The sequence below is a fragment of the Gekko japonicus genome, unplaced genomic scaffold (genome assembly GCF_001447785.1).
Source record: "Gekko japonicus isolate JY-2015 unplaced genomic scaffold, Gekko_japonicus_V1.1 scaffold895, whole genome shotgun sequence".
NCBI lineage: Eukaryota > Metazoa > Chordata > Lepidosauria > Squamata > Gekkonidae > Gekko > Gekko japonicus.
In genome coordinates this window covers 368,135-380,272 of record NW_015172581.1, presented here as the reverse complement: position 1 = coordinate 380,272, position 12,138 = coordinate 368,135, and the positions used below count along the sequence as shown (strand labels likewise).

At 47.2% G+C, this 12,138-nt stretch overlaps 1 protein-coding gene across 1 annotated transcript in view; it reads left to right on the top strand.

Annotated features, from left to right (window-relative positions):
- The window catches only part of ACOX3 (acyl-CoA oxidase 3, pristanoyl), a 71,381-nt gene extending 60,038 nt beyond the window's left edge, over positions 1–11,343 (top strand). The window contains 4 exon segments of the mRNA XM_015421454.1: positions 202–376; positions 5,497–5,564; positions 8,985–9,071; positions 9,335–11,343. Coding sequence (XP_015276940.1) covers positions 202–376; positions 5,497–5,564; positions 8,985–9,071; positions 9,335–9,454 — 450 coding nt within the window. The 3' untranslated portion in view covers positions 9,455–11,343.
- Positions 11,344–12,138: the final 795 nt, after the last annotated feature.

The following is a 12,138-nucleotide window of genomic DNA, read 5'->3' as shown; positions in this document are numbered from 1 at the left end:
GGGGAACGGGTGTGAAAATCCTTTTGCTTTCAATATCTACCGGTTGGGGTCGGCGCAGGCGCACTATATCCTCCCAGAGGTGTGGATGCACAGATGACCCCTCCAAGATCGTCAGTTACAGGTAAGCAACCTGTTTTTATCTGTAACCCTACAGATTAGCATATCTGTATTTTCATTCACTTTGCTTTCCCTTTCTTCAAGGTATACTACTGTCGTTCCTTAGCGCTAGCTTTCATTGAACACACCGTTTTGCAAAGATACCATGACTATGTCCATGGTGCTAACACGCCAGCTACTCTCCAGCCAGTACTGAAGCGTCTGTGTTCACTGTATGGGCTCTGGTCTTTAAGTAAGCACATGGCTGTGCTTTACCAAGGTGAGGTGAACATCCTGCCTGTATACCAAATTTAATTTTTGAAAGTCATGAAGCTGTTCTTCTGTTTTTCTTGGGCATTGTATTATATCTGCCTGAAGTATGAATGGGTATCTCCTCTGGGAAGCAGAGTGATCGGGGGGGAGGGGGTTGGGACCACTAAATGGGGGAAGGGGTGCATTGTGCAACTGGCAGAGTTGGCAGAGTTATGGTGAGTGCTGCTGGCTATAGTTTCGGACTCGACTGTGTGACTGAACGACAACAACAAAAGGGTTAAAAAAACCTTTCCCTCCTGACCCACCTCCTTTGCCTGGGACAGCTAGTCCAGCGCTGGACTGCCACCAACAAGAGATCTCCCCCTTCCAGTGTAAATGTGTGTGCTTTCGTGAGGGGGAGCTGCTGGAGGCTCTGGGGGCTCCTGTTCCCCACCTTCCCTCGGTCCCCCCCCCCCCGTCAGTACTGATGGAGCTGACCAGCGTAAACAGAGCCTCTTGGCTAAACATGGATAGGATTTCTAAGTCAGTTCACACTCAAAGATGATGAGTAAAAGACATCTTTAATAGCCAAACATAAATCCTAGAGAGCACAGCCGACTGGAAACAGTCAGTTGAAAGACAGCTGTAGGCGGATGAAAGGCACGTGGGAAAGTGTCTCTGCTCACTGGCCCTGTGCTGACAAAGAGGACCAGCCCCCGTGGCACACCCCACCCCTCCCAACCAGGCGACTCCCCTGCAGCCCAGCAGCCCCCTTTTAACCCCACTGGGCATTAGGGGAGTAGGCCCAACACTGCCGCTGAGCCTGCTCTTCCAGAGTCTGGATACCTTGAGGAGGTTAAGGAGCCAAGGGGGGAAGCCAGAAATGATCCATCGCAGCCTTTAACAGCTTGGCTAAACAGGCAAACTTTTAATTTCATAGCTACTGTCACAGTCTGCGGTGATCTGGGATCCCAGGAACGTGAAGTCTGTCACTACTTCCACGACTTCCCCTTCTTTTTGCCAAGGAGTGATGGGGCCGGATGCCATGATCTTAGTTTTTTTGATGTTGAGCTTCAAGCCCACTTTTGCGCTCTCCTCTTTCACTCTGAGCAAGAGGCTCTTGAGGTCCTCTTCACTTTCTGTCATTAGAGCGGTATCGTCTGCATATCTGAGGTTGTTGATCTTTTCCCCAGCAATCTTAATTCCCTCTTGTGATTCATCCAGGTCAGCATTTCGCATGATGTACTCTGCATATATATTAAATAAGCAAGGTGACAATATACATCCTTGTCGTACTCCTTTTCAGTTGTTCCATATCCGGTTCTAACTGTCGCTTCTTGACCCTTATACAGGTTTCTCAAGAGACATGTGAGGTGGTCTGGTACTCCCATCTCTTTAAGGACCTGCCATGGTTTGTTGTGATCCACACAGTCAAAGGCTTTAGCATAGTCAATGAAGCAGAAGTAGATATTTTTCTGGTACTCTCTTGCTTTCTCCATAATCCAGCGAATGTTGGCAATATGATCTCTCGTTCCTCTACCTCTTCGAAACCCAGCTTGTACTTCTGGCAGTTCTCTATCCACGAACTGTTGAAGCCTAGCTTGTAGGATCTTGAGCATGACCTTGCTAGCATGTGATATGAGTGCAATTGTGCGATAGTTTGAACATTCCTTGGCATTGCCCTTCTTTGGGATTGGAATGTATACTGACCTTTTCCAATCCTGTGGCCACTGTTGCGTTTTCCAAATTTGCTGGCAAATGGAGTGCAGAACTTTAACAGCATCATCTTCTAAGACTTTGAATAGCTCAGCTGGAATACCATCACCTCCACTAGCTTTGTTGTTAGTAATGCTTTCTAAGGCCCATTTAACTTCACATTCCAGGATGTCTGGCTCAAGGTCAGTGATTATACCGTCGTGTTTGTCAAGGACATTGAGGTCTTTCTTGTATAGTTCTTCTGTGTATTCTTGCCATCTTTTCCTAATCTCTTCTGCTTCTGTTAGGTCCCTACCGTTTTTGTCCTTTATCATGGCCAGCTTTGCATGGAACGCTCCCTTGATTTCTCCAATTTTCTTGAAGAGATCTCTAGTCCTTCCCATTCTATTGTTTTCTTCTATTACTTTGCACTGTTCATTCAGGAAGGCCTCCTTATCTCTCCTTGCTGTTCTCTGGAAATCTGCGTTCAGTTGGGTAAATCTTTCCTTTTCGCCTTTGCCTTTCGCTTTCCTTCTTTCCTCTGCTATTTGTAAAGCCTCATCAGAAAGCCATTTTGCTTTCTTGCATTTCTTTTTCTTTGGTATGGTGGTGATTGCTGCCTCCTGTACGATGTCACGAACCTCTGTCCATAGTTCTTCAGGCACTCTATCTATCAAATCCAGACCCTTGAATCTATTCTTCACCTCTACTGTATATTCATCAGGGATGCGATCTAGGTCAAACCTGAATGGCCTCGTGGTTTTCCCGATTTTCTTCAGTTTAAGTCTGAATTTTGCAATGAGTAGCTCATGATCTGAACCACAGTCAGCTCCAGGTCTTGTTTTTACTGACTGGATAGAGCTTCTCCATCTTTGACTGCAAATTATATAGTCAATCTGATTTCGGTGTTGCCCATCTGGTGATGTCCATGTGTAGAGTCGCCTCTTAGGTTGTTGGAAAAGGGTGTTCGCTATGACCAGTGTGTCCTCTTGACAAAAGTCTGTTAACCTTTGTCCTGCTTCATTTTGCTTTCCAGGGCCAAACTTGTCTATTATTCCGGTTACCTTTTGACTTCCTACTTTAGCATTCCAGTCCCCTATGATGATGAGGACATCATTTTTTGGTGTTAGTTCTAGGAGGTGTTGTAGGTCTTCATAGAACCGGTCCACTTCAGCCTCTTCTGCATCCGTGGTTGGGGCATAGACTTTGATTACTGTGATGTTGAATGGTTTGCCTTGGAATCGGACCGAAATCATTCTGTCATTTTTGAGATTGTATCCCAGTACTGACTTTTACACTCTCTTGTTGACTATGAAGGCCACACCATTTCTTCTACGAGATTCCTGGCCACAGTAGTAGATATAATGGTCTTCTGAGTTAAATTCGCCCATTCCCGTCCACTTTAGTTCACTGATTCCTAAGATGTCGATGTTCAGTCTTGCCATCTCATTTTTGACCACGTCAAGCTTACCTTGATTCATAGATCTTACATTCCAGGTTCCTATGCAGTATTGTTCTTTGCAGCATCGGACTTTCCTTTCACCATCAGACACATCCACAACTGAGCGTCCTTTCGGCTTTGACCCAGCCGCTTCACTCTTTCTGGGGTTACTTGTACTTGCCCTCTGCTCTTCCCCACCCAAGCCCCCTCGCCACGACAAGGCAGTGATCCATGAGGGGAAAATTTAATTTAGGTTTGCTTATATTCCAGTTTTCCCAGAATTTTTGTATTTTAATGAAAAAATATTTTTCCCCAAAGTCTTCAAAATTTTCAGTAACGTCCATCTCTGTTTTGGATTTGGAGTGTCATATGCTGTTCGTACACAACCCTGCTTCTCCTTTTCAGCAGACAGTGGAAGGTTTAACAGGAAGTGGTGAAGAGCTGGCTGAGGGCCAGTAAACTGAAGCTCAGTCCAGTGAGGAATGAGGGGCTTTTCAGTGATAACCAGGGAGTGAGGAATCGGCTCGCTCTAGATGGGGGGGGGCCTGCACTCCTCCCAGTGGAGGGTGTTCGTGACCCAAGGTGGAGGAGTCCTTTTACGTCTGTGTGTGCAGAGGGCTGCTTAGGTCTCATCTGTAGTGTGGAGCATTTTAAACCCACTGTAACTGATGCACTAGTTGTGGCCTTTCCTTAAAAATATGATCTGGCCACAGTTATCCATCCTCTGATCACCATCAGGTTATAATTATTATTATTTATTGATTTGATTTATTAATCACCCCATCCTAGTTCATGCCAGGCTCTGGGTGATGTACAACAGAGGCACAAAGCCATGAAATGAATATACAAAACATTAGAAATTCAGAATAACGAGAGTAGAATAACAAATTTTTAAAAACCAAAGTTAACTATATAACTACAGTGCCTTAGAAGACTCCTTGGAAACTTCACTGGGTTCAAAACGCAGCCATGTCATTGCTGGCCGGTACAAACTACAGGGAACTTTCCCTGCCAATCCTTTGACAGTCATCCTGGGTGCCAGTTTGTCTGTGGGCCTTCTTCAGAGAGGCTGGGGCTTTCCCCCCTCCCAGCCCCTCCTGGGTGGCCGTGGGGTCCCAAAGGCCTGCTGCTCCCTCAGGGACCTTCCTGGTTATGCAGGCCTTCAGAGAGAGGCCTTCAGCTGTGGGCCCTCACGGCTGCCAGGGCTTTTCCCGTTCAGTTTCCTGTTCTCTGTCTGTCTGCAGAGCTTCCTCGTCACATAATTGTACCTGTGCCTTCACTTCTGAGCCTCATGTGCCAGGGAAAGTGTTTTTGTTCTCCCAGGCGTTTGGCATGAGCTGAGCTACAGGGATGGGCTGCGGTGGCTCAGTGGTTAAGACGCTGAACTACCGACCGGAAGGTCGGCAGTTCAGCAGTTTGAGACCCGAGTACCGCATGACGGAGTGAGCTCCCGTCTCTGGCCCTGGCTCCAGCCAGCCTAGCTGTTCGAAAGCAAGAAACTGCAAGTAGATAAATACGTACTGCTTCGGTGGGAAGGTAACAGCGTTCCGTGCACCTCAGCATTTAGTCATGCCGGCCACATGACCACAGAAACTTCTTCGGACAGCGCTGGCTCTTCGGCTTGGAAACGGAGATGAGCACCGCACCCTTAAGTCGGATTCAACTGGCTTTTGAGCAAGGGAAACCTTTCCCTTTTGAAGCTACAGGGGGGTTCTTCCCCACTCACTGTTCTGTTTGTCCTATTTGTTTTACTTGCTTTGCCATGCCTTCACTTCTGTTGTGTCATGTTATGAGTTGTTTCTGTCAGACTCTGTGGTGGTCTCCTGAGCCACCTGGGATGAGGTGTGCTCCAAGCAGAATACAGAATGCCTGGAGAGGCTCATTGGGGGGGAGACTGCCTTCTCCGAGCCACCCTGGCCCAGTAAAGTAAAGCCTTGAATGTAACCCATCGTCAAACTCTTCCTGTACCAAACAGATGTATAGCTGTGTTTATCACTGTATATATTTTTCAGGTGGCTTTGCTTCAGGTGAGAAGGCGGGCAGACTTGTGCAAGATGCCATTCTAGAGCTTTGTTCAAAGGTATGTCCCTAACTTGGTCCGGTAAGATACTAAATCAGTGACAGACTCCAAGGCCCCTGCTGTGGCTCTTGTACCTGGAAGTTTCCTAGTGTGCTCATCCAGGCGCCATCATTTGGGGGGGGGGGTGTTGGCAAGGTGTTCAGACTTTTTTTGCAGCTCTGAATGTAGTTTATCTATTTGTTTCTTTAACTATTTATATCCCACCTTCTCCAAAACGGGACCCAAAGCAGCTTACAAAAACACATAAACAAACTCAAGCACAGCAAACGAAGCGAAACGAAGCACGTCTTCCTTGGCTGGCTTGATGGAGGTTCCAGGCAGTGAGCCCAGGCGGAGCCCGGTGGCCCTCAGGGGATGCCTCTGGCCACAGCCAAGACGGTCGAGGGGCAGCAGCTCTCAGGAAAGATGTTAGGCAGCAGGGCAAAGACAGTCCTCGACTTAGTTCTTCCCTCCCTTCCTGCCACTCTCCTCCAATGAAAATGGAGCGTTATTCATTATCTCAGCTGGGGCAATTTGAGATGACTGCCAGTCAGATCACCAGAAAGAGCACCTGCAGGAGATTTCAAGGGCAGGATGGATGGGGGGGGATCGGCACTTTGGGGGGCGGGGTCAAGGGCTGTGGGAGAGAATTGCCTTTTCCAGTTCAGATACCAAAGACATCCTGCTGACTGAGCCATCACATATATCTTGCACCTGTTATATATCGGAAAATGTGACACTTTGCCCATGACCTGGAGAGCCCAGGCCAGCCCGATCTTCTCAGAGCTCAGAAGCTAGGCAGCGTCGACTCTGGCAAATACCTGGGTGGGAGACCTCCTTGGAATACCAGCAGTTGGGAGGGCAGGGGCAGGCTTCATTCAGCCACCTCTCTGAATAGCCTCCAGGCCCCCAGGGGTCCCCATGACTTTCAGGTGCATACATACTCACACGCACATATTTTTTGAAATTCCAAAAAAGAAAAGAAAAATGTGACACTTTGTTCTGAGAACGTAGCAGTACGCAAAACGCAATGTTGTTCTTGAACAGTTTCTTGCATGTAGCAAAACTGGTGCATGATGGAAAGACTGCCCTGAACTGACCTCATTTGTTACGTCCAAAATGCTTTTTATGTAGTTTATTTTTAGACCAGCTTTCAACTAAAAAGTCCCCAAGGCGAGAGATCTAAACCACTTTTCTACATTTTGTCACATTCAAGCTTGATTAGAGGTATAAAGTTTCCAGAAATTTAGACGGGGGGAAAGTTTTTAAATTAAAATTTGTGAGAAAATTGGAATATATAATCTAGCATACCATCCATATGTCTAATTCTCAACTTGGCGCCATCTGTTGGAAGTTAAACCTCGAGACTGGAGCCATGCAAGGACAATATGGATCTGTTTACAAACCTGCAAGAAGCCACAGGTTCGCCGAAAAAGCTGAAATCTGTTTAAAAAATGCATTGGAGGATTAAAAAAGCCCTCAAACCAACAGGACCCGTAGGCTTAAGAGACGGATGCCCTTTGCAGTGGTCTCTGTAGGGTTTGCTGGGCCCCCACAGCCACGTTGCCAGTTTTCCAGCCCTGGTTTCTGTCAGTGAGAGGCGGGGCGGGAGGGGGCAGGGCTCTTTCCAGGACAGCCACGGGAGGGCGCGAGCCCATAACTTTCCTAGGACTGGCTGCTTACTGTGCTTCAGCAGCAGCCACCCCACAGAAGCCAGAGGGGTGTCGTGCTTAGAGTTTCAGACCCAGGTTCAAATAACCACATTGCCAAGGAACCTCACTGGGTGACCTTATACTGGTTGTACGTTCTCAGCCTAACCTACCTCACAGGGTTGTTATGAGGATAAAACAGAGGAGAGGAGAATGATGTAAGTTGCTTTGGGTCCCCACTGGGGAGAAAGCTGAATAAATGCAGTAAATAAATCATAGAGTAATAGAGTTGGGACCTCCAGGGTCATCTAGTCCAACCCCCTGCACAATGCAGGAAATTCACAAATACCACACAGAGTGAGCCCTGCTCCATGCCCAGAAGATGGCAAAAAAACTCCAGGATCTCCAGCCAAATAAGCCTGGAGAAAAATTAATAAATGTAACTGAAGATATGGGGGCAAATAAAAGATAAGGTAACTGGTGGGAAGTAAGGAGAGGAGGGAGTGGGGAGTGGGGAGGATATGGGGGTAGACAGGAGGAGGGAAAGAGGAAATGGAGGGTACAGGGGAAAGTGAGGTACCCACTTACAAGTCTTACCAGTTCTCCATTGTGCAATTATCTTTTTGGCATATTTATGGAATTCAGAATGCTTTGGTTTTATACAAGCAAAACTGTGAATATGCTCAGAACTACAGTGAGCTGCAAAGTGCTGCACCTTATACTAGCTTAGAACACATATCTAAATTTTTGGCATATGAGATACAGGAAAAAAGAGGTTGAAACAGAAAACAGAAGTTTTATATCAAACAAAAGGATCATTTGGACACATTGACTATGGGACTAACAGTATATTTGGATAATGTGTTAATATTGAAAATGCTGTGCTGAATTATAATACACACTGTACAACAGTGTGAGCAAAATTATTCGTCTTTAAACATATCCTTGAAAATATGTTGAATATATATAGAAAATACACAGGAATTATCATTCTCTTATTACAGATGGTCTTACATTAAAATTTTCAAACCACATTTTTCATAAAACTGTCTTCAAAAGCATTTCAGTCATTCCAAATGAAAAAATATTTCATAGTAATTTCATAAAAATACTTTTTTTCACCGCTCCGTAGATTGCCTTTTTTTTGCACTAGAAAAATGGGGGGGGGGAGGTCTGAGGTGAGATTTTATGCACACACACCCTTTCCCCCCCTTGGGATTTTGCATCTCTAAGCTTGATCAAGAATTTGAAGATAAGATGGGCCAGAAATCCCGGTGGCAGCTGGCTTGACCTCCAACAGCTGGAGGGAGGCCGCCCCCAGCAGCAGGCACATGGAAGGCTGCCGCTCACTCCTGTGAGCAAAAAGCCAAGGGCCGTCTTTGGGGCTCGTTTTGCAGATAGGAACAGGCGCTATCCTCTGCCTTGCCATGGGGTGGTACGTGGGCCCCCCAGACAGTGGAATGAACGGCACACTTTGGGGACATTGTGATAGATGAGTTCATGATGGGCACTTGTTACTGGTTATTATGAAGATTTAAAGTACATGTAATGTTATAGAAGGTGAGAAATGTAAACCATTTGAATAAAATAAGCTGTAGAAACCTGAAAAATTAAGTCATTAATTTAGGTTCTGAAAAAAATAGCAAAAGGTAGACATGATACTGAAGCTTTCTAAGTCCAAAGGCTTCAGCTGCTGCAAGCGAACAGTTTGTCATGATGCCTCTGCCGTTTGTTGGCCACCACAGAAAACTCAAAGCTGTTTCCAATGTGCATATTCTTTGTTTCTGGGCAGCTGAAGGATGAAGCTGTTGCCTTGGTGGATGTTGTTGCTCCTCCTGACTTCATTCTCAACTCCCCCATTGGCAGAGCAGATGGAGAGGTAAGGACAGACGCACACGTGCTCTTGTGCTAAAGCTCTGGTGGGGAAGGTGGGGACCAGATGAAAATTGCATGGAGTAGGCATTTCAGCACATTTGTCACTCCTTTCCCACCTGGATTGGTGGAATCCCCTCCTTTTCCACTGGGTTCCCCTAGAAAGAGGCCGAGGGGCACAGTGAGCCGTTTGGGGGTTAGAAGTGGGTCCTGGGCTGGGAAGGGTTGAAGGTGGCCCCTCTGACAGAAGCTGCTCTGCTTCCTTTGCAGCTGTATAAGAACCTGTGGAGCTCCGTCCTCCAGGGCAGCAAAGTGCTGACGAGACCGTCTTGGTGGCCAGAGTTTTGTGCCAATAAACCTGTTGTGGGTAGACTGAGGTCAAGAATGTGAATTTAACAGTATGCGGGAACAGCCAGGGTGAGGTTGGGATGATGTACCATATTATGAGCAAAAGGAATCATGTTTTTTAAATGCTGCAAATGATGGGATTTATTGTGAAGGAAGTGCTGCATGGCACAAAGTTCTGAAACGGCACCCATTGGCCAAGGCCAAGGCCCTGATCACACCAAGACCCACCCGCACAGGCCAGTGCCTGCCCAGTTCTCACTTGTGTGGTTTCTTCAAGACACGCGGGGAACAAGATCCTTCTGAAGCCTGACTCTTAATTCCCTTTCTGGTCAGGAGAGCGAACGTCTGACATTGAATGTCTGTTTTCTGAACAGTAACCCAATAGGAAACTCAAGGTGGGAAAATAATTGTAGCAAGTAGAAGGAAAATTATGTCCATGCAAAGCTAACCTGGATTCTCTGTTGCTATTAATTTAAATCCTTCTGTCAGAGTCACTGCAGTGTCCTGTTATGGTTACTGAGCAGAAATGTTTATGTCATCTCAGGATTTGGCACGCAGAGTTCATATAAGATGAGAAGTTTCAGATTTTGATTGTCATGTTTATGCCTCTCTAAGGCAACTGATTCTGTATTCTTTCATTTAAAGTATATTTAATTGATGGCAGTGAAAATGTTGAATTCTACACAACCTCCCCAGTGTTCTGCATTGTATCTGTATTTTTAGTTTAAGTGAAAGCAGATGTCTTAACCAGATGCCTCAAGCAGCTGTTTTCAGAATGTCAGAGTTTCATTTCTGTTAAATGAAATAATGTTGTAATATGATACGTTATAAAATAAAATTCTTCCACCTGCTAGATATGTTTGGCTCACAGAGTTTATATATTTTGTCTCATCGTTAGAAATGGTGGAATCAATATTAACACCGTTAAACAAAAAGGTTGGTTTCAAATATTCATGGATGGTGCAATCTTTTGGTTTCCTGTGCAGTCCAGAAAAGGGGCACTGCACGGGGGGAGGGGTGACCCCTCTGCCCCGGCGCCTCTGCCGCTCTGGGCTGTGGCCAGCCCACCTGCCCTGTGAAACTCAAGAAGGCGGCCCTCCAAGCACGCAGACCCGGATGGAGGATGAGTCTGGAGGGTATTTATGGGACGAAAGGAGGCGGCCTGGGCAGGACCGAGCACCGTCCCGCCCGCTTGGCCACCCGGAGGAAGCCGTGTGCCACGACACAAGCGAGAACCCACTCAGCTGCATACAGTCAGCTCTGTCGCTCTCCACCCTTCAAGCCAAGCAAGGTGCTTCTAGGCACAATATAATGTTTATACTCAGACATCCCTAACAGAAAGTTATGCTGCCTTTAGCTGAAGGAGATGATTCTAAGGGCCAAACTAGACTAGGGCTGGTGTTTGTTAAGAACTGGGTCCAGACCCAGCCAGGTTGAAGGGTCCAGACCCGTGTGACAGCTGCAGGGGGTGACCGTTAAAGAACAAAGGGAAGCCTGTTTGGGCTCGGAGCGCTACCGGGAGGGGAGGGGAGGGGAGGAGGGCTCCTGCCTGGTCTGTCCCTTTTCGCAGACCAGAACAGTGCTGGGAGGGGGGAGTTCTTCCCCTGTTTTTGCTGCTCCACATTCTCTGCATGCCAGGCAACAAAAACAGGGTAATAACCCCCATCCCCCGGCCCTACTTTGGTACAGGAAAATGGCTGGGGGGGCCATTCCTCCCCACAGGGGGGGCAGTCCGGGCCCAAATGGGGCCTCCGTTGTTTTTTAGCAGCCCTTCAGTGCAGCCGCGGTGTGGCTGTGGGGAAGCAGAGTCAGGCCTGGGGAAACTGTGCCCAACTCGCTAAAAAGTTGCCATGTTGTCTGGCCTGGTACAGATGCACGCGGCACTCTGTGGGGTCAGTACCGTTTGAGGACTGGGACGGTAGGACCAGTATTTGTGGGCTTATTTGTGGTGTGGTTTTCTCATGTCCTTGAATATGTCATGTGCGTGTGCTTTGATTCCTCTCAATAAAGTTTCTCTGATTATTCTGCTAAATCCCTGCCTCCATCTTCTTTCCCACCTTGTACCAGAGCCCCGTCTCTTAGTCAAAGAGATCCCGAAGAACAGGGATGGCCTCAGTCCCTGTCTGGTTACTTTTCCTCCCTTGCCAGGGGCTACAGCTGAAGTCAGCAACTCCTGCTGGGCTGGAGACGACTGCAGGGGTTGACAACTTGACTGGAGATTTCAAGAGAACTTGGGGAGGGTGGAGTTTGGAGAGGGAAGTGAGCCGCGATGTGATGTCACATCCTGATCAAAAGCCAGGTCCTCCAATTCCTCCCCTTGCTGGAAGTAACTTCTTCCTCTCAACCAAGTTCATGTTTTTGAAGTTTCCTACCTCATATTGCTCCCCAGCCCGCCGGCCCCCTGCGCGTCACTCGGGGGCTTTGGTTCACATGTGTTCTGTAGATCATATTAACCCATCGATCCTAAATGTTTGTGCTGGTATGACCAGCTGTCAACACCAACGTTATTGAAGTTTCTGCTTACAGCATATTTTAGTTTGGGGTGTAAATAAATCACAGACAACAATTTAATTATACCACTGTCATTTTCATTACTCTATACTGGGCATCTGAACCTTTTCCTTTTCAGAATGGCATGAGGAAGGGCGTAACCCTCCTAGACGGGCCCAGTGTGTGCAACACCACATCTCCGGAGTCCATGACGATGCCAGTGGTACGGCCAGAGG